Raw genomic sequence first — 27,006 nt, 5'->3', positions numbered from 1 at the left:
TGACATCAGGCCTGGAGGCTGGGATTGTCCTGGAGAAAATGAGCAAGGATTACTCAATATTTGTCCAGTCCTTGCTCCTTCCCAATGCTCTCCTTGGTGTCAGCCACCCTTCCCAGCCCAAATTCAGTCCTGTCTCAATTCTCCTGCTGCCTCTGCCACCTTTTCTGGATCAGGGAATTCCTGCAGCCTGGAGAAGCTCCTGGATGAGCCCTTTGCTGCCTGTCCATGCTGGACCTCCAGCTTTCCTCCTGGCATTGCTTTTGCTGCACACAGAGGCTGTCACTTCTGCTGGGAGAGCAAAAACAGCTCCAAAAATACCTCCAAAAATAGCACCAAAACTGCTTTTATTTTCAGCCCAACCACTCACCTGAGAGTTGATGTGATGGCACCTCTGGGGATGATTTTCCATTCCCACAGCCAGCTTGGAAATGCTCTTCCAGACACACAGCACCAACTGCATGAACTTCCCAGCTTTTCCACTCATTGGGTGATTTTTTTTTTGCTTTATCCTGGCTAAGAATCCCCCTCCTTCCCTGGCCCTGCAGGAGGTCCCTGCTCTGACCCTAAAATCCCAGCAGATCCAAGGGCTCTGTCATGTGCTGTTGTCCTTTTGACTGAACTTGGAGAGAAAAGGCCTTTGTCCAGTGAGCAGCACAATCCCAAAAATACAGATTTAGTGACCTGTGTGAGGAGTGAGCCTGAAAGGGATTTATTGCAGCTTTCCACACCTCTGTGTATCAGTATTTGGGATTTATCACAGCTTTCCATGCCTCTGTGTATCAGTATTTATCACAGCTTTCCATGATCCCATGGGTCTAAATTTGGGATTTTTCTGCCTTTTGCACATCAGGATTTAGGCTTTGCTGGGAATATTCCCTGCAGCCACACCAGGGAGAGGAAGGATTGTCATCCTTTAATGGTCAGCCACGTTGTGGGTGTGGAGCTGAAATTTTGGGTGTTTTTGTGGGAAGGTTGTGGTGAGGGAGACTGGAGTGGTTTAGATGCTGGGTTTTATGCCTGTACTTGTTCTGTACAGCATTTTTTTGGGGAAATTCACACCAGAGATAAAGGGTTTCAGTGTCCCCCCTTCTGTTGCTGAGTTAACAAAAATATTACTCTCATATTTGCTGTAACAATTAATTTCTGTGAGTTGCAGCTACCCAGCCAGGGCACAGCATTGCTGGGTCCATGAAGTTTTCCTGTTAGGAAGAAACTTTAAATCCTCATCCTAAGAAATTCATCCCAATTTCAAGTGCAGAGAAGGATTTGTTCATTTGAAGAGAAGGTCACATTTTCCTGATTTTTTTTTTTTTTTTTTTTTTTGCCTTGTGAATATGAACTTTTAATGGGATAAATTAATGATTTTATGGACCTTGGTGCTACATGAAGCTCATGGATTATTCTGGCTGTGCTGGATTAATCCCAGAATCACTGAGGGTGGAAAAGACCTCCCAGACCATCCAGTCCAACCTGTGATTGTTCCCACCTTGTTTGGGCTTTAAATGCTAAGTAAAAATCTCAAATTCCAACATTAGAGTGACAGAATTTCCTCATGTGTGGCTGCTCTGTTCCAGAGGTGCAGCAGGGTCTTGGAGAGGCTCATTGAGAGCAGGTTGTGGTTTTCATGGTTTTTACCAGGATCAAATTATCTCCTCTTCCCTCAGTGCTGTTTTGGGGTGTTTTTTGGGGTTTTTGTTGTGTGTGCTTTGTTTTTGTTTCCTCTCAACCAGCTTGAGAAAGAATGTGGGTTAGAAACAAAAGATGTCGAGGATTTAATTTAGCCAGACAAGAAATACTCTTTTCAAATGTTAAAACAGGCTGAAAGAGAGGTCTGAGGGCTGCTTTGAAAGGACAGGACTTTGTTCCCAGTGCTGTTCCCAGCAGTGATGGGACAAACTCAGATCCTGAGCTGATGGATCTGCCTCCTGACACTCCTGGCCTGCTAACCTGCTTTATTCTTTAATTAATATATACATTTATATTATATAATATATAGAATATATTATAATTACCTGGAGAAGAGCTTAAAAAATAAAAACCAAAATATTTGGGAATTTTTACCAGCAGTAGAGGAGTACTATTTATTACTTGGGATGTTTTGAATTACTGAGATCAAGGGTGAATAATTGATAATCATTTTAACCCAAGCAAGAATTCCATTAAATATGAACAAGAGGAGGCTGGGCACGTGGTGAAGGATTTCTCTTTCCCTTTTGACTGCAACCAATCCCTTTGGATCTGGTCACTGAAGACACCTGGCAATGAAATGGGTGTGTGAAAGAGGAGGAAACCAGATATTATGTTACTTAAAAGTCATTCATCATGTCGCAGGAAGGCAGGAATCTGAACTCCCGCAATAAATAATCGCTGAGGGTGATCTCTGCACACAAAGGAGCCGGGACAGGGAGCCACTGCCCGCTGCTGAAATGTCCCTGTGCCAGCAGGGCAGGGGCTGGGGCTGTGCTGGAGGGAAGGGCAGGGAGAACAGGACACAGGGAAATGATTTCCTGGGAGCCATCCCATGAGCCGTCCATAGGAATGAGCAGGTTGTGGTTTTCATGGATTTTACCAGGATCAAATGATCTCCTGTTCCCTCTGTGCTGTTTTGGGGTGCTGGTTTTTTTGGGATTTTTTTTTTTTGTCTGCTTTGTTTTTGTTTCCTCTCAACCAGCTGGAGAAAGAAGGTGGGTTAGAAATAAAATATTTTGCTGGAGGAAAGCAGGATTCTGAGTTGCAAGGAGTATTTGAAGACTCCATGTGTCCATCACAACACCATGGCTCCAGCTACAAAGTTGTCATTTGGCATTTGCCAGCAGAGAACAACATTTATGTCTATTTTAATTCCTTTTAGTTTGGTTTTTCTGTGCTTTCTTCACGGAAAGGGTGGTCAGGGACTGGGAGGTTTGGAGTGCCCATCCCGGGAGGTGTCCAAGGGATGACTGGATGTGGCACCCAGTGCTCTGGGCTGGGGACAAGGTCAGGATCAGCTTGGACTCAGTCCTGGATGTCTTTCCCAACCCAAATGATTCTGCAATTCCCTGAGTAATCCCCTTTCCATTGATGGCATGGAAAGATCTCTTTGGGATTTTATTTTAGCTGGTGGCAACTTCCAGTTGTAATTTGTGAGAAATAATGTGTGGGAGAGAGCAGAGCTGTTCTGGTGGACAGGGTGACGCCTTCTTGGCATGTCCAACAGTCCAGGTGGACAAGGGATGCCCATGGCACATCCAACAGTCCAGGCCAGCTCACTGAAAAGATCCTCCTTGTCCCTGTGACCAGACAGGGACTTTGGGATTTTCTGCCAGCAAAAGAAGGGATTGGGAGGGATAAATTGGACCTGCCTGGAGAGTCTGAATGGCCACGAGCACCCTTTGTTTTCCATTTCTTGTAACTCTCAGTGACACCCTCAGCTCTGCTCCAGCACATCCCTAAATGAATTAATGGGTTTTCCTCAGTGTTTCTGCCCCAAAGTCAATAACACATTTATATGCTTTCCACCACCTCATATTATATTCATTTCTCTATTTTCCTCTCCCTTTTCCTGGAAGGTGCCCAGGATCTAAACTTGAGTGGCTTGGCAGTGTTAACATGCATTTCCCTGTTCATCCCTGGGATTTTTACCCTAAAGCTTTGGTGCTGCTCAGTCCTGTAAGTGCTCCCTGCCCTCTGCTCCGAGTTCAAACACCCACAGCAATGTGTCCCCATGCTTCAGAGGAATGAATGGGATAAATCCTGAACGAATTTAATGAATATTTCCCCTGTAGAAGCAGCTGTAGGAATGGCTCAGAGCTCGGGGTGTAGTTTTTCAGCAGCTGATGCTGAGTGAGGCTGGCAAGGTGCAGGAGGAGCAGCCTCTCCCCAGATCTGGTTACAGCACGTCAGGACCCCGGCGAGGAAAAAAGCAGAATTCAATATCTGCATGTGAGAGTGGGGGCCCTCATCCTCCACAAGAGTTTTATTCCAATTCCTTCAGGGTCATCTCTACCCACCCTGGGCCCTGTCCCAGTGAGGTGGGGAGATCCCAAAGGCTGCAGCAATGCAGGGAAGCTGCTAAAATTGCCTCTGTGAGTTGGAATCGCATGAAAGATTCATGTGGAGTCTTAGCACCTGCTCCTCCTTTGTGGGATATCTGCACTGTTAATTTTTAAGCATGTCTTAGCCTGGGGAAGGGAGATCCTATAACCAAGGGAATATACATTATTAACCTTAAAGCTCCCAGCTCCAGGCAGCTCCTGCAGTGGGTTCTGAGGGAGCAGCTGAGCACCCACCACCTGCAACGTGGTGCCATCAAACTGGGATGGCTCCATCTCAACCCACCCAAAGGATGCCCTCCCTAATTTGGGCAGTTTGTAATTAACACAGAACGCTCACCCTGACTCCTCAAGGATCCTCAAGTGCAACCTAATCTGGAGGAAGATACAGTTTCTAGTTCTTATCTTGGAAAAGTGGCCACTAAGTGGATGCAAGTGCCATAGGTCCAAGTCCCTGGTCCCAGTAAATTATTAAAGGTGCTCAATTGGGGTGAGGACGTCGTCCCTGCCCAGCTGTCCAGAGTTCTGAGGGACCTTACCCAGGTTCAAAGCCCCTGGTGAATGGTTTCCCTGGAATAATTGGTAACAGCAGCCAGGATGGACGCCCAGGTAACTCAAATTATCATGGCTCTAGGGGGAGATGCATTAACAGAGAGATTTATTCCATGGGGTATGTCCTGCAGGGGGTTGGGACTGGAAGGTTTTTAAGGTCTATTTCCAAACCAATCACTCTGGGATTTTAAGATTTCAATTATCTGTATTACTGTGTATTTGAGTGGGGCATTTCTATAGATAAAATGATGGGGTAATGATCTGAAAATTGTCTTTTTATAAAGCACACAACTGATGTAATTCAGACACAAATATCAGGACTTTTTTCCCAAACTTCCTGGTGCAGAAATATATTTGGGTTTATCCTGGACAATGTGGGGTAAGAGTGACTTTTCTCCTTGATTCCTGTGTGGTCCTAAATGCTCCCTTTCCTTCTCTGCTGGCTAATGGCATTTTTGGACTTCAGCACAGAAATATCTTGGAAGTTGGGACTGGGATGACATCTCACTTGCATGGTAATGAAGTCTTGACAGAGGAGATGACAGATGGAACTCCAGGATCAATCCAGCTACTTTTTTATTTTTTCCAAGAAGATGCTGAAATGGGAAGGTTTATAACAAATTATAATTAAGGTGCAGGTTTCTTGGTTTCTGCTGATGAGTTTCTCTCATCATAGAATTTAGGGAAACTTTCAGGGAAAATTCTGCAGTACTGCACCACTAACATGGGTGCAGGCTGATTTCTTAAACAGTCCAGTTAAATTTTCCTAAATGCTCCCAAGGTTCTGGAGCTGGGCTCCTTGGACAGAGGTCACAGTTTTGGTGTGGTGCTCTGCAATCTGCATCAAATCCCACCACAAAACCTGGGCACGGCTTTTGCAGGACAAACATCCAGGTAACCTTGACATTCTCTGTCCAGAGCTGCCTCCTGAAGAACTGGATGGGGCTGAAATTCCTGTGGTCTCCTTGGCAAACATTCCACCTGCTGCAAATAACCTGGTTAATCCTTGGTTTATTTATTGAGCATTGGTGTGGTGAGACCTGCTCAGAGGCAAGAGGCTCCCTGGGCATCTCCTGTTCCCGTGGAAAACTGGTGGGACACAGAGCCCAGGCTCAGCCCAGGAAGGTCAGTCCTGCAGCAGCTCTGGGAGCTCCAAATGTGCTGGAAAAGCTTCCCAGGGAGCTGCTCCCTGGGCTGGAAAGAGGCAGGAGGAGGGGAGGCCCTGCAGCTGGGGGGGCTGGAGGCAAGGAAGGAAGGAAGGAGTGACTCTGAGGCACGGGCAGAGGAGCTGCAGCCAAGGTGCTCAGCTGGGAGCAGAGCAGGAGCCAGGCTCCTCAGGGCAGATGGATGCAGAGGCCAAGGAGAAGGAAGGAAATTATTCCCAGGGAGAAGGTGGCAGAGGCAGAGCGTGACAGGCTGAGGCAGAGAGAGAGAGAAATACAGTGACCGAAGGCAAGGGAGGATTTAATTTTTAATCAGCCACAATGAATTCCTGCCACATCTGAAGTCTGGTGAGAACACGGAGTGAGAGGTGGGTTTGCTTTGGTGAGTCCCAGCAGAGAGGGAGGCAAAGGGGTCTCTCAGGGGGCTGAGGTCCTGAGGGCTGAGCTGGGGGTGTCTGGCTGTGGGACAATCCTGGGAGATCCCTGGAGTTTTCCTTGTTGCAGCATGGATGGGATATTTACTCTGCACGTTGTGCTGCAGGGTAAATTTACTGTGGATTACTGCTGGATTTTTATTCTGCATGGTCTGGCTGAGTCAGGGGTGGTGGATCCCCCTGCTCAATGACCCAAAATTCAGCAGCAGGAAGGTCCATCCATTGGGGTAAGGACTTTGACACTGAGGCTTGGAGCTGATAGAGGAGCAAGGGAATTTCTTTTCACTCATGGTTGCAGGAGGCTCAAGAATAATTCCTTCTCAGGAAGGCTTGGTTTGGAGGGGTCTTTTCCCCTGTCAGATGGGAATCCCTGTCTGGATATTTACTGTATTAATGACACGAGGCAGAATTCCAGCAAACAGGATGAGCACATTCATTACTGGGATAATTTGGGATAATTACTGGGATAATTGTTCTGCTGCAGAGCTGGGACATGGGCAGAGCACTGGCTGAAGGATCTGCCTTCTCCTTTCTCTTCCCTGCTTTTCTCCTACATCTTCTCTTTGCTCCTCATCCAGCAGCAGGGAAATTCTCAACCTGACTGCCAGGATAATTTCCACACACTGTAAATAGTCCTCAGTGAGGAATTCTTCCAGGGAAGTTTCATCCCTTTCCTCCAAAGAGCTCCTGTGTTATTTTTAATAGATAAAACATTTCCATCTAAATCACTGCAGTTATTTCTACTTCCTCAAATAACATTTAGCTGTAAGTATAAAAAAATAATAAATAATTCATAAAGAGTTATGAGACTCTTTAAAAGAAACTTGTTAATTTTAGGTACATTTAAATTTCAAGATGAGGAATAGCAACACTTTCTGATTCAAACATGCACCTAAATCCAATAAAATGTGGCTATTCTGACCCATTTACAGGTTTTCCCTGTTTCAGAGGATTACCTTTCCCTCTGTCAGCCATCCAGAAGCCATTTGGGAATCAGCTGAGTCCCCTGTGCCTCCACCTGCTCTGCCCTGCCCTCCACCCCACATGGAATTAATAATTTTGTGATTCAGAAAACCTGGGGGGGATTAATTTTTCCTCTTTCCTTCTTGGCTTGCCTTAAGCTGCCTTTTTGTAGCACTGTGGAAAAGTGGGGTAAGTTCAGAACTCTTCCTTAGGTTTTATGGGAATTTCTGGGTAATGGCAAACTGGGACCTGACTGGGAGCAGTGGTTGTTGTCCTTCTCCAAGGAACAGAAGGAGAAGGAGTTTGGGGGTATTTTGGAGAGAATGACAATGTCTCTGTGCCTGACTCCTGGATTCCAAATCTTGTACCAAAGTGCTTTGTGTGCCAAGGGTCCACAGAAAGGCAGATGAAGGTGTTTTCTGGAGGAGGTTTATGTTCTTTATTCCCATCGTGACTGCATCTCCAGGCTCAGCTGAAATCCTGCCCTGCCAGTCAATCCTCAGCCTGGCCATGAGCCCTTCCAGCCTCTCTGCTGCCCCTCCAGCTCCTCCCACCCAAAACTGCAGCCCTGGCACTGCTGTCCCCTCAACCCTGACAGAGCAGAGCCACAGCAAGGCCTGTCCTAAATCACAGAGGGCTTTGGGTGACCTTGGCTGCAGTTCCTCAATCAGACCTTGTGTTGCAGCCTCTGCAAGTCTCTGGTGTGTAGATATTATGGAAGCAGCCCCTGACTTTTGGGAGGCTCTTATGGAGTGATAAAAACTGGATTTTGCTGTGGGAAATGGACTTGTAGTCTTGGTTTGGGCTGGGATTTGTTGTCCCAGGTGTCATTTGTCTCATCTGCTCTCAGTTCTGATGCTGGCTCACACAGGGAGCTCCTTTCTGCTGCCTGGTGCCCAAAGGGTTTGGCCTTTGGGGGGTGTTGGAACACTCCTATGGGAGATTGGATCCCAATCCCTGCTTTATCAGTGGCTTTCTTCCTGTGGCCATAAATGTGATTTTGGGGCCATTTTCCTCTGTTTCTCTATTCTGGCTTGTAAACACCCTGGAAGTGTGTTCAGCTTGGAATACATGAATTTACTGTGGTTAAACACTCCTCTTCCTGTACCTTAGGGACTGTCATGACCATCCTTCTTTTTCCTAGAAATTTAATCAATCTGCCTTGCTGTATTCCCAGGATTTTTAACTCTGAGTTTTAGTTTTTCAGCTGGAATTCCTGTGCTCTGTCAGCTGGGGAATGCTCTGGAGCATAAAGGGGTTAGCTATGGAGTTTATCAATATTGATGTTTTCTAATAAATCACCTGTTCTGCAATTAATAAGGATTCAGGGTGCTTTTAGGAGCTGTCTCTGGTCAGTAAATCCAAGCATGAAGAAAACTCTGAAATTCAGATCTAAAAGCCAACAACTGAGGGAATGAGCACCACACTGTTTGTGCTCTGGCCTGACAGAATTTGGGCTGCATTTTACCTGGTTTTTCCTAAATTTCCCAAGGGAGGTGGAATTGCTGCTGCTTTCCTCTCTCATCCAGCATGTCTGGGATGCAGGGAGTTTTGGGCAGCATCTCTGTGCGTGTGAAACAAGCTGAGACAGCAAAAGAGCCCTTCCTATGAGTGAAAAACCCTCTAAAGAAATGTTTTATGCTCTAAGTCAGGTGCCTGAACGCTTGGCTGCCTGCTGTAACCTGGCAGCATGGATCCAAACTGGGAATTCTGAAGCATTTGCCTAACCTGGGCCGGGCTTGCTGGCACCCACCCAAACTCCGAGCTGCTGGCATGAACCTGACAGGCCATTGTTTTATTGAAGCTGACGTGCTGAATGGGGCTCTTTTTTTGCTGATATTCTTTACCTGTCTCGTTGTGTTAAAGTGGGGAGTGCCGGGGGCAGGTGGGCCCGGGCCTAGGCCCCGCTCGCAGGCCTCGGAGCGCCCGGCACGGCCGACGGGGACTCCGTGGCACAAGAAAGAGTTGCTAAGAACAAATCTCTATTGTTCCCCGTCATCTTTAAATGAGTGTCAAAGTAGGCAGGGGGGCTTTGACCGTTAACCGCACAATTTAGCCGGCCCCTTGTGTCCGGCAGCCCCCTCCGCCTTGGAGCTCCTGGGATGAGAAAAGGCGGCCTCAGCCCCTTCTAAATGGGCCAACTCTTCTCCTTTGTGTGCAGACTGCCCAGTGTGAAATCCGCAGTGACGTTAAATGTTTTCTAATGAATAATTACTGAAAGGAAATGGAGGAATATATGTGTCATGGATTGTAGCGCGTTAAAATGTTTTCTTTTGGGCACAAAAATGTTGTCCTTCAGCAGCGCCGCGATTGTTTCAGGGAGCCTTTTGTGGGGGTTTGGATTCTCAATGGATTATCTGTGAGCGCTCGCTTTTCCAATAGGAATCAAAAGGGTCCTTTGGCAAACTAATGTTTTTCAAAATGGCAGCCATGAAGCCCATTTAGTATTTAAAGTTTGGGGTTTAAAGAAATGTTTGAACTCAGGAGATTTTCTCACTTTTTTTCTTTCTTTTGATTTATGAAAGTGAAGTGGTTCACCTCGACCTCTCCTCTATTGAGAAAGACAGACAGTCACCCTTTAACAAGTCTATAGCAGACCATGCCCTGGAGACAGACAAGAGGCCTTAAGAACTCTTGGCGTTTCCCTGGGCTGTTGATTAACCTTAAAACCCTCTTATTCTGTATTCTTTTGAAAAGAAATTAGGTTACAATGTGTAAATTTTTCCACAGTATAATTGTATTTATGAATTCTCCTGCCTAGAGGAGCGTGTACAGTAGTGCCAGACAGTCCAAGTGCCTCCCTGCACACACAAAATATCCCTTTTCCATGGCTGCTGCATTCCCAAGCATGGTCCATGTCCAGCATTCCAGTTCTGTTAGAAATCTGAAAGAGGTTTCCAGAGATCTGTGAAAAGTCTCAGTGAAATATCTAAAAATCATCTTGTTTTGTTGGCTTTGCTGTGATGGGACGAGCGTAACTTGGTCCTGTGGTGGAATCTGCTCTGCTTTAATCCCTTTTTTATGGGCTTCTCATTTATCTGAAAACTAAGCCGAGCAGATGAATTCTCAGGAGCCACACCAAGGTTTCCTCAGGAGAGGGAAAATATTCCCATTACCCTGTGCTGGCTGTTCTTCCTGGGTGGGGACGTGTCACCCCAAGTCCTGCTGCCAAGATCTGACACTCTGAATTTCCTTTGGGGACAATTGGATGAGTCCTGACTGCTCCTGGAGCAGACACAGGGCATCCCTACAGAGTGCTGCAGTCCTGACCCCGAGGTCATGGCCGGAGGAAGATCCAGGATTGCCGGGACGTGGCCGTGCTCCCCTGCTGACCCTGCCAATGCCTCTGGCAGAACATCTTCCTTTTCCATTCTCCCTGGTCACGGCCCCTTGGGCCAATTCCTCCTGAGAGCCGAGGGTGGAGCAGAGCTGGGGGGTTCCTTGTTGTGATCCCTGCGGCCCAGGCCTCCTAATGAGCGAATTCCTGGAGCACACAGGGGAGCAGGGTGGGTCAGGGAGCTGCTGCCTCTCTCAGTAAAGGAATATTTCCAAAACAGAGCTCCCATGTTCCTGAGGGAATGTGTGTTAGCAGTGCTGCTCCCAGCTCAGCTGTGCTGGGCCAGCCTGACACTCTCTATTAGATCCTGTGTCCATTTTGAATCCTGTGTCCATTTTGAATCCTGTGTCCATTTTAGATCCTGTGTCCATTTTAAATCTTGTGTCCATTTTTAATCTCATGTCTATTTTTTATCTCATGTCTCTTTTGAACCAAATTACTCCAGGGATGTTCACTTGCTGCACTTTCCTGTGGCACCACTTTTATATGCTTTTATCTCAGAGCTGTAACTGCAGAGAAAAGGCAAAAATGAAAAGTTTGGTGTCACAGAAATTTCCAGGATGCTGGAGCTGTGTCAGTGGGGTTTGGGTTGGATATCAGGGAAAGGTTTTTCCCCCAGAGGGTGCTGGGCACTGACCAGGCTCCCCAAGGAACAGGCACAGCCCTGAGGGTGCCAGAGCTTCAGAATTTGGACACCACTCCCAGGGATGCACAGGGTGGGATTGCTGGGGTGTCTGTGCAGGGCCAGGAAGGAATAATGATCCCTGTGGTGCCTTCCAGCTCAGGATATTCCACGATTCTGTGGTGCCAGGTGGAGACAGAGCAGAACAAACAGCCCAAACTGGGCTTTAGGATTTCTGTGCCCAGCCTTAGATAAGGCTTGAAGGTGATGAGAAGGAGAAGTTCTGCAGAGATCAGAATAGAAATGTGCTCGGGGTGGGAAAAATTAACTTTCTGCTACCAAAACCTGTTTCTGATACCAAATCCTGATTCTGTTGGGAAACAGAGGGGTCTAAACAACCTGGCTAATAAACAGGTGCTTTTCCCACTTCTCTGTGAAAATGTGCCTTACTGAGCGTTTTTTCATTTTAAGTTTTGAAAGGTTTTGTTCATTCCCAGTAATTATTAGCTGAGGATAAGTCAGAAATGCCTTTGCCTGGCTCATGCTCTGAGGCATGAGGGAGGAGATCCAGTTCCTGAGTGCTGCTGTAAGACCAAGGTGTCTGTGGCACAGGAAGGGCTCTCCCATTTCTGAAGAACCTGATCCTGCAATGAGTCCCTTTAGGAGTTCCTCATCCAGCGAGGTGGGGCTTGGGTGGGAAACCCCTTAAATATAGAGCTCATAATTAATACAAGGATCATGTGGAGAATGGAGAGGCGCTGCTCATTTCCCAAATGGATGGGTTTTATCCTGTTGGAAATTGGGGAAATCTCTTTTATTTGACTGGTGGGCAGAGGCAGAAAGAGCTGGCACCAAGTTGGTGTCCAGCAGGAAAATAATTTTTGAGTGGAGAAAACTGCCTGTTTAATATGGAGAAAAAAAAAAAAAAAAAAGAAGGAAAATCCACGGAAACTCCGACTTAAACTGAGTTTTGCAGTGACCTCTAGTGGGAGCCGAGCCGGGAGCTGCGGGAAGGGGCTGAGCAGCGCTGGGATGCATTTTTTGCCCGGATTTGCCCAAATTTCCCATCGGGAAAGTCAGAACACATCGGTTCATCCCCGGAATCAGCCATGGGTGTTTTGGTGAGAGCAGAAGCTCCTGGAGGCGCTGCCGGCAGCTCCCGAGGCTGGGCGCTGACAGCTCTTGGATAATTCATTAAAGAGGGAGGATGGCGCATCCCGGAGCAAGGAGGGCAGAGAGCCCGACACACGATCCTGCGTGTCCGTGGGACTCCATTCCAGCCCCGGGAGCTCTGTGGAAGCAGCACGGGCTGGACAAGGAGGTGAGGGGAGGGTGCAGGTAAAGCAGGACTCAGGTGCGACATAAAAACCACCTCGGGGTTTGCAGGGTGGTGGAAGGGAAATACGGCAGTCCCGGGATGGTTTGGGGTGTGGAGGATCCATAAGGAGATTTTCTGCTGTTGGTGGACCCAGTAAAGCTGGGTTTGGACCTTTTGGAGCAGTCCCCTGCGTGGGTGGGAGCTATGAGGCTTTCAAAGGTCCATGGGGTGAGCTGGTGCCCACCTGAGGCTCTCACCTGCATGGTTTGGGCTTTTCCAGTGCTGCCAAAATAGCTGTGGCCTCATAAGTGATCCTCCTTCCCCCTGCACCCTCATATCTTCTGTTCTATGGCATTAAACCAAAGAAACATCAATAACAGCATCAATTGAAAAAATGAAGTTTTGATGCTCCGATGAAGATAAATAATAATTTTGCAAAGTTTCTGTTTTTAAAGTTTTCTTGACAGATCTTGCTTCAAAGTGGTGCAAACTTTGTCAAAGGAGCTGGCCTGTTCTGTCTGACTCTTTCTCAGGAATCTGTGCTGTGATCCCACAGAGCTCCTTGCAGTTTCCCTGTTGACAGACAAATCCCTGTGGGAAAAGCAAAACCCTTCATTGTAGTGAAGGAGAGGTTTTCTGATCAAGCTCGTGTCTTTGGGAGAGAAAGAAATCTCCTGGCTCCTGAGTGATGAGGGAAGGGAAATAATCCTTTAGAAGAGCAGTGTCTTGCTGGGCTCACGTGCACTGATGAGTCCTGGGGCATTTCTTATTCAGGGAAACACAAAAATTGGAGTGAACTTCCAGAAATGGCTGGGGACAGGGCACTAAAATGTGCTGGCATCATAAAATTATCAGCACCAGCAAAATACTGAGAAAATCTGGGCACAAAACATCCCAGAAAAAAGCTCAGGAGTTTTGTGTGATGGGGAGCAGTGTCATTTACTCATTAACATACACGTGAGAGAAGTGGGTTAAGGAAACCTGAGCAGGGCAGATCCTTTCCTGCTTCCCAGCTGGGAGAGAAAGGAAAAGTGCATTTTCCTGAGAGCTCTGTCAAAAGCAAAATAATAAAACTATTATTATTATTATTATTATTATTATTATTATTATTATTATTAGTTTTATTATTTATTTCTCTCTCCCCCTTCCATGTTCCTCCCTAAACTGCCTGTGGGGTCTCTCCAGGTGCTAGTTCAAGAAACAAAAATCATCCTTTGTTTTGTCTTCCAAACCAATGGAGCCTGAGCTAAGGACAGGCACAACAAATAGATGAGAGTGGTCACGTGCAGGGGACAGGGGAAAAAGGATATTAATATTAAAAGGAAAAAGTAGGGAACTTTCTGACAAGAAAGAAAAGTGATCACAATCAGGTCATGTCCTGGCTAAGGAAAAATGAGGAATTCCGTATCCTGGAGCTGGGGACAGTCAGCAAAGCAAAAAATGGCATTTGTTGTGTGTGAAGTGAGTGCAGGTCTGATTTATTCATTTTTTATTTAAATAACCTGCTTTCAGGGGATCTTTCTGGAGTGTTGTGTTCTTGCTGCTGAGAATAAATCTCAAAACTCAGCTCATTCAGAGACAAATGCAAAGAACAGGCTGGATTAAAATGAGAATTACCCTAAAATTCCTGTTTAGGAGCTGATTTTTCTGAGTTTGCCACAGTCATAAAGAATATTGTGTGGTTGTGTCCTTTGCTCTTCATTTTGTGCAAATCCACCGAGCCCCAATATCCACCAATGCCTGCAAGGCTCATCCCAAAATCCTCCCTCCAGAGTCAGGGTTTGCCAGAGCCCAGCAGGAACATTCAATTTGCTGCCTATTTCCACTTTGCAAAGCTTCTGCTTTGGAAAAAATCAAGTTTAAATTAAAAAATGGGGGGCAGAACCTGCACAAACAGAGCATCACCATCCTTTTAGTGCTTGGTGAAAACCTCACCCACAACCACAAGGTCCCCTTGAGCAGTGGAGCAGCAAAACGGGACAATGTCCCCAAGGGCAGGAGGAAGAACAGCAAAGGTGCTGGGCTGGTGAGCACAGCCTGGAGCTGCTCTGGCTGCTCTGCCACGTTCCTCCTTTAATTTTCCAAGCCTGGAACCCTCCAAGGGGAGCTCACTCCAAGGCAATTTCCTCCAAGGTAAGCTGCTCCAACTGTACTGAACTAATTTCTGTCCATTTATGCCTCAGGATGGGAATTTGTCTCTGAACTGGGTAATCCTGGTATGTGTAAAAACAAAAGGAAAGTCTGAAAACCCAACTTTAGCACAATATTACAATGATATGTGTGATGTAGGCATAATTTGTCATACCATAATTTGTCATACCATAATGTGTATGAAATATGTAGAAAAAAATGTGTTTTTTTATTTGCTAGCATGAAATTAGCAGCTTGGTTTAAGTAAATAAATAAATTAATTAAATAAAAAGCACAGTTTATTTTTATAGCCTGGAAATCAAGCTTGACCCTCAGCGAGAATTTCCCAGATAAATCAAATTTCTATCATAAAGCATCAGAAATGGAGGGTGCAGGAGGATTTGGTAGTGTCAGGGACAGCCTTTTTTGCACCTCTCAGCCTTTGGAGAAGGATGGGGGATGCTGGATTCAGGGTTTATCATCCCCAGGTCCCTCTCACTGCTGATTTTATCAGCAGTGGCCGTGCCTCTGGCTGGCGTGTGGGGACATCTGCTGCCAGCACTGAAAGCTGGCTTGGAGCTGCTGCTGGGAAGCGCTGGGAATCACATTCTTGAGCAGAATGCTGCTGTGGGATTCATCTTTTTTGCCTACAAGTCAAACCCCTCACAGCCTTTTCCAGGGAATCTCCATTTTCACGCCTAGATCTGTATAAAGGGAAAAAAACCTAAGGGTTTTTCTGGTGCCTTCCACTGTTTATTCCAACTTTATACCTGGAAAATTCTGTCTAGACTGAGTTATTGAGTGTTCAGATCCTGATTACGTGTCCAGGGATGGGTTTATCTCAGTTTTTATGGAAACTGGGATCTTCCTTCCTGCTCACAGCAGCGAGTCTGGACTGGGAAGAGCCTGGGTGGAATTGCCATCCTCGGACAAGCTGGAATAAGGATCTCTTGGAATTACCTGTGCAAGGCTGATTTTTGTCCCTGGGTAAGGGCCCTCTCTCCCCCTCCTGACCTTCATCTTTGTGTTGCAGAAGGAGGAGGTGGACGAGAACGGCGAGGAGATCATGGAGGGGGCTCTGATAGCCCGGGACAAGGTCGGGGTGCAGGATTTTGTCCTTCTGGATTCCCACACCAGCGAGGCTGCTTTCCTCAACAACCTTCGCAAGCGCTACCAGGAGAACCTCATCTATGTAAGTGCCCCTGAGGTGGCCTTGTGCCTGCTGAGATGTCCCTGAGGTGGCCATGTGGTGGCTGAAATGTCCCTGAGGTGGCTTTGTTGGTCAGGTCCAGGAGGAAGAGCTGAGTATCCTGTGTGTATCTCGCAAGGTGTTGGTAGTGCCCAGCAGAGTGATCACCTAGGAGTAATTTATCTATTTTAACTCATGAAAATAAATCTCAGCTTGCTCTGAGTTGCTTTGCAAAGCTTTAAAGGATGTGCAGTAAATAAGAACGGAATGGAAAAGGGAACACTGTGATTGAAGGAAGGCAGGACAAGGTTTGTCTGGGAAGGGCTGAGGATTTTGTGTTAACTTTAGTAGGAAAAGGGTCCTGGAAGCACCAAGGGATCCCAAATCCTTGCATTTGAATTGTCAGGCTCTGAGCTTGCTCTCATGGTTCAGCTTTACTCATAACCAAGGGGATTTTGGAAGAAGTTTGGGAAGAGTTCTGCTTGGTCGGTTTGGTTCTCCCATAACAAACTCTGTACCAGTTTTGACATTTATTTGTGGAAAATGTCCTCAGGTACTTGGCTCCTCCTCTGGGATTTTGGGATGGAGCAGATTTCCCTTGGCTCCTCCTTTGGGATTTGTGGTGGAGCAGGTGTCCCTTGGCTTCTCCTCTGGGATTTTGGGGTGGAGCAGGTGTCCCTTGGCTCTTCCTTTGGGATTTTGGGATGGAGCAAGTGTCCCTTGGCTCCTCCTTTAGGATTTTGGGGTGGAGCAGGTGTCCCTTGGCTTCTCTTTTGGGTTTTGTGGTGGAGCAGGTGTCCCTTGGCTCCTCCTTTGGGATTTTGGGGTGGAGCAGGTGTCCCACCGGGTTCTCTCTCCCTGCAGACCTACATTGGCTCTCTGCTCGTGTCTGTGAACCCCTACCAGGAGCTGGACCTTTACACAGTGTCTCAGATGCAGCTTTATCGGGGCGTGAACTTCTTTGAGCTGCCCCCACACCTGTGAGTGTTCCCCTGGCACCTCTGCGGGTGTTCCTGATTTGGGATTTCCCTGTACTGCTCTCCTGCCACCACGGGAGGTGTCCACAGTCTCTAGGCCTGGTTTTTACTGTCAGGCCTTGAGTCAGGCTCAGGTTTTGAGCTCAGCTTTCACATTGGTATCCCTGCCCAGAACGAGATGATCCCTACCATCCCTTCCAACCCATTTTGGGATTCCGTGACCCTGTCCAACACTAAACCAGGAGTAAAAACTCTTGGAAACTTTTGCTATTCCTCCTCCTGTGCCATTCCTAATGGATGTGTCCCCTCCTGTGCCTGTCCCAGCTATGCCATAGCTGACAACGCCTACAGGGTGATGTGCAATGAGTTCAACAACCACTTCATCCTCATCTCTGGGGAGAGTGGGGCTGGCAAGACAGAGGCATCCAAGAAGATCCTGCAGTACTATGCAGTCACCTGTCCCACCACGGAGCAGCTCCAGACTGTCCGGGACCGGCTGCTGCTCTCCAACCCCGTCCTCGAGGTGGGAAACCAAAGGAAAACCCAAAAATGCAGAGGGGTTGGAGTTGGTGGCATCACTGCATGAAGATTCCCTACAAATCTGCAGCTCTGAGCAAGAATTGCCAATATTGGCACACCTCTGAAAGAATATTTGGGATTTAGTATCATTTAATGTTCAAAAAATTTGAATTTGGAGGTTTGATTTGAGAATGGCTGGAAGAAATATAAGAAAATAGAACTGCACTGTGCAGCAGTTCCTTGGGGATAGATAAGAAAAATCAGTAATTGGTTTAGCTGAATTCCACTTTAAAGCTATGGAAATGCATTAGTTTGTGTTTTTTTAATCTCACTAAATTCAGTGGGACTTGGCTGAAGCAGCAAGTCTTGGTTACTCCCAGTGAGGTGAGGAGTGACTTTCCCTCTCTGCTTGCCCCCAGGCTTTTGGGAATGCAAAAACCCTGCGCAACGACAACTCCAGCAGGTTTGGGAAGTACATGGACATCCAGTTTGATTTTAAGGTGAGCACAAACTCAGTGGAGCATTGGGGAAAGGAGCTGTGTCTGAGAAACCTCCTGGATGCTGAGCAGGCAGCCCAGGATTTATTAATTCTTACCCTGCACATTTCTGACCCTGTTTTTGCAGGCCTTGCATTTTGCAGGTGAGGTCACTGGTTATCCATCCTGAAAACCTCCAGCATTGCTGGCAATCCTCCACGGAAAGCTGATAGAGAGTTTTAAAGCTCAGCTTACTTTTACAGGACAGCAAATCCTTGTACTGTTGCTGGACACTCTTAAACACAAGGTGGCAGATAAATGACAGAAGAATTTGGTTTTTCCTGACCTCGTTCCTCATTCCTGGGAGTAAAGAAACAGCAATCACAGGGATTATTGGTATTTTTGGTGTTGATCTGCCTGCTTTGCTGTGCCAGGGAGCTCCAGTGGGAGGGCACATCCTCAGCTACCTGATTGAGAAATCCAGAGTTGTCCACCAAAACCACGGAGAGAGGAATTTCCATATTTTCTACCAGCTGCTGGAAGGGGGAGACAAGGAACTGCTCGGCTGGCTGGGGCTGGAGCGTAACCCCCAGAAATACGCGTACCTCATCCAGGTCAGTGGGAGCTGCAGCTCATCAGGAGTTGTAAGGATGGAAAAAGCAGCTTGGGCAGAAGGTGTTCTTACCCTAAAAATATGGGGTGGCTGGAAGATCAAGCTCTGCACAGCCTCACCCAATTTATGGTGATGTTCTCTTTGATTTATTTGGGGTTTCCAGTATTAACTGAAAGATTTGCTCAAAGGAGCCATGCTCAGAATTAATAACAGTGAAAAAACTCACTGAGGGAACTGGCAATGAAAGCAGTGTGCCCAGAAGTATCTGTTTGCTGATAATAGAAGTTCTTTACCAATTAATTGTATTAATTAATCTTTTGCTGCCCAGGGTCGATGTGCCAAAGTGTTTTCTATCAATGACAAGAATGACTGGAAAATTGTCCGGAAAGCTTTTTCCATCATTGACTTCACTGAAAAAGATATGGAGGTACTGCTGGTGAAAAGGGGCTGAGCAAAGGGATTTCAGAGAGGAGGGCACTGCTCTTTTCCTGAAGTGATGGGAGCAGCTGTGGAGGGGGGTGAAAGGTGGAACAGGACAACTTTGGGTGGTCAGGACTGAAGGGGCTGACAAGAAACATGGAGACGGACTTTGGAAAAGGGCCTGGAGTGAGAGGACAAAGGGGAATGGCTTCCCACTGGCACACAGTAGGTTTGGATCGGATATTGGGAAGAAATTGGGTCCCTGGCACAGGTTGCCCAGAGAAGCTATGGCTGCCCCATCCCTGGAAGAGTCCAAGAATGGATGAGGCTTGGAGCAACCTGGGATAGTGGAAGGTGTCCCTGCCCTGGCAGGGGTGGAACTAAATGATCTTTAAGTTCCTTTCCGCTCCAAACCACTCTGGGATTCCGTGATTCAGTGGGATTGAGGGAGTGGGCGGTGAAGAGCATGATGCCAGGGGTGGTACTGGATCCTCTGGTTCACCTCGTTCAGCCTGGCCAAAATCCTGTTAATTAATGATAGGAAATATCAGCACCACCCCACAGGGCTGTGATAAACCATGTTCTAATGGAATATCTCCCATTATCAGCATCTCTTTGGAATCGTTGCCAGTGTCCTGCACCTTGGGAACATCCAGTTTGAGGAGGACAGCAATGGCCACGCCATCATCCGCGACGGCTCCCAGATCAAGTGGATTTCCAAGGTGCCTCTGCCCAGATGGGCCCAGAACTCCCAGTGCTGGGAGGAAAACCTGAACCTTGCTGGGATTTTCTTATTGGTACCAAATATTTATCCCCAAAAGCACAAGGATAACTCTAAAAACACCCAGCTTTTGTTGTAGAGCACCTTGAGTTTTCTCCCTGAAATTTCCTGATTTCCTGTGGCTCCAAGATGGGGGTGGCTGGGGAGGGGGTGAGGGTTGTGCCTCACAGTGCTGCTTATTTAATCAGGGACCTGTGGCTGTGCTCTGAGTGCAGATATTTCTCTCCCTGCAGCTGCTGGGTGCTCACCTGTCCATCCTGCAGGAAGCTCTCACAAACAGGAAGATCGAAGCCAGATCCGAGGAGGTACCAGGCAGTTCTGTGTGGTCCCAGATTAATATGGGAGACCCCCAGCTGGGGGGTGGGTGAGGAGCCATTTCTGAGTGTAAACCAGATCCCTCTGGCTGTCCCTCTTCTCCTCCACATCCCCTTCTTCCATCTTGAGATGTTAAACTAAAATATATTGGAGTTTTATTGCTGAACAAGGGAGGAGCTGTTAAAAAGCTGGAACAGGGACTTGTATTTGAGCCAAACAATTTCCCCTTGCCTAGTCCACAGTGCTTCCTGGGAAACTGGGCTGCACAGAGAAAAATACTGGTAAAAACCACACTTTTAACATTTAATATTTTTATTTAAATAGTATAGAAGTAAAATGAGGTCAGAATATTTTCCCGCTTCATCTAAATTAATACTCACCAAAATGTAGTGCCCCAAACCTGCTGGGATACACCAGACTGAAGGAACACTGGTGGAAAATAAAGCTGTAGGGAAAATCAGGGAATTCCAGAGTGGTTTGGGTTGGAAAGGACCTTAAATGGTTCCATTCTAACCCCCTGCAGGAATTGCTGCAGTCCAGGGTGGCTGTGCTGTGCTGTAGGACAATGTGGCTGCTTCTCCAAGCCACAGAGGTGACCTGGCTGTGCAGAGGTTTGCTCTGACCCCCGTGGTGTTGATCCTCTCTGGGATATCTTCATATTTCCAGGTGCTCAGCCCACTGAATGTGGACCTGGCATTCTACGCCCGGGACGCCGTAGCAAAAGCAATTTACGGAAGGACTTTCACATGGCTGGTCAACAAAATCAATGGCTCTCTTGCCAACAAGGTTGGTTTCTTGTCTGGGGTCCTGAATGCTCCTAAAATGCTGAGCAGTTTCTCCAGAGAGGCCCCACAACCCTCATCACCAAATATCTGGGATGTTGGATAATTGCTGCTGGGACATGTCCCAGCCCTGAGATGGAAAACCCTTTAAATACTCCCTGTTTAGAAGTTTTAGCAGTTCATTACCTGCCTTAAAGTGGCTTCTCCACTGAGATTTCTCTGAAAGTTTGAAGCTCAGGTGAGAGCAGCCACCTGCAGGGAAGGAGCAATGGCAGAGCACGGGTGTTTTTGGCAGGACTCCACTCAGAAAACAGTTATTGGCCTGCTGGATATTTATGGCTTTGAAGTGCTGGACACAAACAGGTAAGAGCTGGGATTTGTGGTGACATGGGGGTTCAGGACACTCCTGCATGGATTTTTGGCAGTGCCCTCAGCCCAGTACAGGGCACTAAAACCTGGGTGCAGGATTTGCTGGACCCCAGGAAAAGATTTGCCTTGGGCTGTGGTGCAACAGTGTGGGAGCAAGGGGTGGGTTTGTTTGTGTGGGAATGGGGGGTTTGGTCCGTGGAAAAATGGGGAATTTGGCCACTGTGGAAATGAGGGCTTGGTTTCTATATGGGAATGGGTGGTTTAGATCATGGAGGAAAAAGCAAAAATGCCCCTGGATCACATCAAACCTGCTGCTCATTTAACGTCCCTGAAGTTTTGAGCAGTTCTGCATTAATTACTGCAATGAGAAGCTGCAGCAGCTGCTGATTGAGATGACCCTGAAGGCAGAGCAGGAGGAATATGAACTGGAAGGCATTGAGGTAAATTATATTTCCCCCTCCCTTTTCCTTTTGAACTGCCATTGCACTGAGTGCTTTTGATCACCAGTGTGAAAGTCATCCTGCTTTTTTAGATTGTTATTGTTCCCATGGGAAGTGTAAGATTTACAGGGGTCTCTCTTTCTGCAGCCCTTTTGAAGTGCAATTTAGCCCAGATTTAATTGACATCATTTAAGGAAGAAGTAGGGCCTTCCCTAAAACTCAGATGCTCAGCAGTGACAATGTCCCAGGAGAATGAGGGATTCCAGCAGTGTAAAACATGGGAAGATGGAGAAGATTTATGTAGAGAACAAGAGGATGGTGTGGGCTGCTTCAAGCAGGAGAACTCTGGAGTGGGATCATGGATCACTGTGCTGTCCCCTTTTCTCTCAGTGGATCCTAATTCTCACCACTCATTTCAGTGGGATCTGAGGCTGTATCTTATTTAAGTACCAAAGAACTTTAAAAATTGCAAAGAAAAGGTCTTCATCTAAAACTGCTCTTCCTTTTTCCCTTTTCCAGTGGGAACCAATCCCATATTTTAACAACAAAATCATCTGTGACTTGGTTGAGCAGAAGCACAAAGGAATAATCTCCATCCTGGTAAGAAGAGAGGCCTGTGCCTTGCTCTAGTGGTTCTTAATCACATTTCCCCCTCTAATTATGGGATGGGTCTGTGTTATCCAGAACACAAACACAGATTTCTGTAACAAACACCCAGAGGATGAGGCAGAGGATCTGGTTTTGGGGGGAGTTAAAGGTGGGAGATGTTCTGCTTCCCCTGCAATGGAGCTTTGGGTTTGTGGGGCAAAGCTGTCCTAAATTTTGTTGAGGAGGGAATGTGAGCTCAGAGCAGCTCTGATCCAGTGCCTGCTGTTGCAGGATGAGGAGTGCTTACGGCCTGGGGAAGCGACTGATTTGAGCTTCTTGGAAAAGCTGGAAGAGAAAGTAGGAGACCATGCCCACTTCGTGACGTATGCATTTACCCTCTGTATCCTACCCCAGACCCTTCCCATCCCAAATCCGTGCCAGGGATGGGGAGGGAACAATCTCTGCCTTGTCCCAGAGGGAACCAAAGAGCCCATCCAGTGTCTGATTTTGGGAATCTCCACTGGTGGATCCAGGGTGCTGGGAGGTGTGAGCAGGGCTCTGTCTCTTCACTGCTCTGATGCTGAGCTTTGAGTCTGTCTTTCCACACCAAAATTAGGGGATCTTAACCCAGGATTTTAGCCCAGGAAGGTTAAATGGCTTTGGCCATAGATGGCTTTGGTCCCCAGGCACTCCAGGAAAAGCTGAAGTTGTTGTGACAAGGAGCCAAATGCCTGAGGCTGAGGGGGGATATGTAAATATTTACACCCATCTTGTTCTGTGTGAGCTTGGAGCATGAAGAGGAGAGAAAATTCTCGTGCTCCTCTCCCCCAGATGAGTGACATTTTGGTTCATACTCCATTTGGAGGGGTTTTGGATCCCGTTTTGGTGGCAGCTGAGCGCGTTGGCGCCGGGCTGTGCTGGCACTTCCCTGCAGGAGCTGCTTGAAGGGCTGTGACAAGTCATCAATTGAGAGACACAGTGCTGAGCTGTCACTGTTCCTGCAGCTCTGAACTCCGCCACAGCCAAGTGGAAAATTTGTAGCCAACTTCCCTGTCACCACAATGTGCCTTAATGCTGTTCTGCCTGATTAAAAGCTTTAAATAGAAGTGCTGGAGCTGCTTCCACGGGATCTGCTCTTGGAAGGAGCTTTGATACACGAACGTGCTGTTGTGACACTCAGCTCTGCTGTTTGTGACTGCTTACAAAGCTGAAAATTCAGCTGTGAAGTTGCTCTTTTTTTTCTTGTTTAGTTCTTTTTTTTCCCCTCAGGAATCCTTGCTTTCTGAAATATTACTGCTATTCTCGAATACTTGGATTTTTCCTTTGTATTTGGGTTCTTGCTCTAGGGCAAAAATGTCTGAAATCCTTTCCCCCCTGGATTTGCTTTGGGGTTGAGGAAGCTGGTGTTTTTTTCCCCCACATAAGCACTAAAAATGTATTTAAATGGATGTTATGGGAAGAAATAGAAATGTTTTTGGAATGGGTGATCACTGCCAAATGGCCATGAGTAGATCCCAGGTATCCTGAGGAGTTTATGGGAGCTGCCAGCAGGGAGGAGATGATGGTTTGCTCAAAGGTAACTGCACAGTCAGGCCCCACCAGTAGGATCAAACACCACATTTCCAGCTGTCCCCAAGCTGAGGGAATCTCTTTGCTGCTCTTTCTCCTGGTGTTCTCTTGGGTTTTCCCCCCGGCAGGCGCAAGCTGGCGGATCAGAAGACTCGGAAATCGATCGACTGGGTGGATTTCCGCCTCCTCCACTACGCTGGAGAGGTCACCTACTGTGCTGTGGGTGAGTGAAAGTGGCCAGGCTGGAGTTCCTGAGCTCTTAAAATGCTGTGGATGATGGTGACTTGATGGGCAGAGGAATTACAAAATCCCTGCCCTTGGCAGGCACTGACCTGCAAGTCTTAAATGTGGCTGCAGTGAGAATTTTGAGGATGTGAATGTTCCTGTTTTCTTTTTTTATTTTCTTTTAATTCAATTTTTTTTTTCAGGATTCCTGGAGAAGAATAATGATCTGCTGTACAGAAACCTGAAGGAGGTAAGCACAAAAGGAGATGCTGCTCTTTTACATCACCTGCTTGGTGCAGAAGATTTATTTATTCTTTGTAGCAAACAAAAACATCCTTTTCTCTTTAGCACTGATCTTTAGGTAACTGTGCATGTTCTCAGGAGGAGAAGAAGGGCTGCTCAATAGGACAACTTTTATCTCCTCCTGTTTTAGGTGCTGTGCAACTCTAAGAACAGCATCATCAGGGAGTGTTTCCTCCTGTCAGAGCTGGACAACAGGAGGAGACCAGAGACTGTGAGTTCTGTCTTTAGTCTTAATTCTGAATATCAACCCAGCTCCCCTTGGTTTCATCCCTGATCCCAAAAACTCCAGGCTGCCATCAGCTTTTGCTTCCAGGTTTGAGCTGGATGCAGGTAGTCCATTTCCCTTCCTGCAGGGAGGAGTTCCAGAGCTCAGGAAGTCCTTTTGATGCTGTCCTAGGTTGCAACCCAGTTCAAGAACAGCCTGACGAGTCTGATTGAGATCCTGATGTCCAAGGAGCCCTCGTACATCCGCTGCATCAAACCCAACGAGAACAAGGAGCCTGGTGAGGCTGGGCCTGGAGGCTCTGCTGAGTCCAAGGAGTGGGCAGAGAGATTTCTTTGGAGCAGGGTGCAGTGTGTGTATGTTGTGGAGATGTGTGGGAACCCAGGAAATTCCTCTGGCTGCCCTGGAGGGCTCGAGACCCTGTCAGGGGGCTCAGAGACCTTGGCACAGAGCCCACGACCCCTGTGCCTTTGATTTAGCCCTTGGGAAAAACAACTACCAACCTTTACATGGAGGATTACAAGCCACGACAGTTTAAGTAGAATGATAGTGAATTTATCATGGGGTGAAAAAGTAGATTTTCGGGTTTTTAGAATGGGAGTTCAGGACGAAAGATGGAGGGATCTGGGTGTGTCCAGCCTTTCTCATTCTTCTTCTTCTGGGCCTCCATCTTCTGCTGTGATGGTGGTATTTTTGGATTGGTTAAGAGTAGAAGCCCACTGTCTAACATAGGTGATAGGTATTGGAAAGTAAATATCATGATTAAACACCAGCTTAAACACTGTTTAAGCAGGCAGCTTGGGTAATTGGGGTAATTGGGGATTTGGTTCCTTCCTGATTTCCCCCAACACACGGGGATGTGGGTGAGCTTCCCCAGGCAGAACTGACCAGTGGAACTGTGCTCTTGCTGCAGGGAAGTTTGATGATTTCCTGATCCGACACCAGGTGAAGTACCTGGGGCTGATGGAGCACCTGCGGGTGAGGCGCGCCGGCTTCGCCTACCGCCGCAAGTACGAGCTCTTCCTGCAAAGGTGAGGGAGCTGCCTCCCCTCTGGCCCGCTAATCCTGCCCTCCTGAGGGCTGCAGAGCAAGCAAAACTCCTGTCCTAGTAGTGAGAGTTGTCAGCAGAACCCCTTCTGCTTCAAAAATACCCTTTGCCTGTTGTTATCTGCATTTTTTTATCTGCGTTGGCATCTCCTGCCTTGAGTGAAGCAGAGGGAATTTCAGAGGTAACTTCAGAAAGGATTTCTTCAAACTTCAGGTTGTTTGCATTGATGTCCTGCTGATGTTTCAGGTACAAAAGTCTCTGCCCAGCTACCTGGCCACACTGGCATGGGCCAGCAGCAGAGGGTGTGGAGAGACTCATCAAACACATTGGTTACAAGCCTGAGGAGTACAAATTAGGAAGGTAAGTTCCTTGTTCTGGCTGCTCAGTGTTTGCTGCCCTGGATCCTCTGTCCTGTCTGTGACAGGAGCAAGATGCACAAATTTCCTCATTATTTTTACCTGTTTCCATGGTAAAAATATTTTTTTTTAAAAATAAACCTGTTTCCATGGTTTACCTGTTTCCAACCTCATTTCTTCCATTTCTGTGTTAGGGCTCCAGCTTCTCCTGCTTCCCTGGACAGCCCAATGCAGCTCAGGCTTGGGTGGCATTACAGCTGTTTGGGGGTCTCTGAGCCTGCTCAGGAAGGATGGCTCACCATGGATAACCTGCTCCTGGTCTCTTTTTCAGAACCAAAATATTCATCCGTTTCCCAAAGACCCTGTTTGCCACAGAAGATGCCTTTGAGTACAGAAAGCACCTGCTGAGTAAGGTTCCAGTTCCCTTGGTCTGGGACCTTCCTGCCTCTGGCTTGGGTGGGACCTGGGATGGTGGAAGGTGTCCCAGCCCATGCCAGGGGGTGGAATGGGATGGGCTCCGAGGTCTCTCCCAACCCTGGTCTGCACAGCTCTCAGAATTCATGGAAAACTCAATAAAGTTGCTCCAGGCTGGGGGGAAATCTCTTGAATTGTGGATTTGTGCCTCCTTTGGAGCTCCTCAGTCGTATGAGTACCCCCCTGTCAATGCCCAGATGCACCAAGAGCCTTTCCCTTGGGGTTGGGGTCTCTTCTGTCTCATCCTGGGGGTTCCTTGAGAAGCAGAACTGAAGGGCATGGTGCCCTCTGTCCCCTGTGCCATGGAGGGCAGGAGCTCCTCACCTCCCTGGCCCTGCAGGTGCCACTGATGTCTCTGCTTTCTTTCCAGTTTCAAGGCTCCAGGCCAAATACAAAGGATTCCTTGGGAAAAGAGCCTACCAGAAGAAGAGGAAAGCAGGTACAGGCTCTGCCATGGGGGATTCTCTTAGGGCTGGGGGCTTTCCTCAGGGCCTGGAGCCCTGTGAGGTCCCGAATCCTCAGGGCTGTGGCAGCACTTGGGGTTGTTGGGGTCACAGGAGGTGGCAACTGCCCCCAGAGCATTCCCAGAGTTTTTTCCAGAGGTTCCTTGAGTTCTGTTTGGATCCTCACACCATGAGCTGCTCTTGGCTCAGCTGTGGGAGCAGCAGCAGCAGCTTCTGTCACACACTGGGGACATTCTGGGGTACCTGGGGGTTGATCCTCAGCTGCTGGGGTGAAAACCCCTCTTGTCACAGCAGGCTGATGTGAAGTTCAGGCTCAAAGCAGCTT

At 47.5% G+C, this 27,006-nt stretch overlaps 1 protein-coding gene across 1 annotated transcript in view; it reads left to right on the top strand.

Moving 5' to 3' along the window:
• The window catches only part of MYO1H (myosin IH), a 44,706-nt gene that overhangs the window by 10,670 nt on the left and 7,030 nt on the right, over positions 1 to 27,006 (top strand). The window contains 24 exon segments of the mRNA XM_058816493.1: positions 14,303 to 14,400; positions 14,402 to 14,423; positions 14,425 to 14,553; positions 15,584 to 15,742; positions 16,604 to 16,719; positions 17,041 to 17,239; positions 17,655 to 17,735; positions 18,146 to 18,325; positions 18,653 to 18,751; positions 19,353 to 19,466; positions 19,759 to 19,830; positions 20,507 to 20,626; positions 20,918 to 20,985; positions 21,326 to 21,431; positions 21,951 to 22,031; positions 22,311 to 22,402; positions 23,717 to 23,811; positions 24,017 to 24,063; positions 24,247 to 24,327; positions 24,514 to 24,619; positions 25,253 to 25,370; positions 25,634 to 25,747; positions 26,075 to 26,151; positions 26,588 to 26,656. Of these exon segments, the coding sequence (XP_058672476.1) occupies positions 14,303 to 14,400; positions 14,402 to 14,423; positions 14,425 to 14,553; positions 15,584 to 15,742; positions 16,604 to 16,719; positions 17,041 to 17,239; positions 17,655 to 17,735; positions 18,146 to 18,325; positions 18,653 to 18,751; positions 19,353 to 19,466; positions 19,759 to 19,830; positions 20,507 to 20,626; positions 20,918 to 20,985; positions 21,326 to 21,431; positions 21,951 to 22,031; positions 22,311 to 22,402; positions 23,717 to 23,811; positions 24,017 to 24,063; positions 24,247 to 24,327; positions 24,514 to 24,619; positions 25,253 to 25,370; positions 25,634 to 25,747; positions 26,075 to 26,151; positions 26,588 to 26,656 (2,443 nt within the window).

The sequence above is a fragment of the Ammospiza caudacuta genome, chromosome 18 (genome assembly GCF_027887145.1).
Source record: "Ammospiza caudacuta isolate bAmmCau1 chromosome 18, bAmmCau1.pri, whole genome shotgun sequence".
Taxonomy (NCBI): domain Eukaryota; kingdom Metazoa; phylum Chordata; class Aves; order Passeriformes; family Passerellidae; genus Ammospiza; species Ammospiza caudacuta.
Note: the sequence above shows the minus strand (reverse complement) of the source record. Positions and strands in the feature narration are given on the sequence as shown.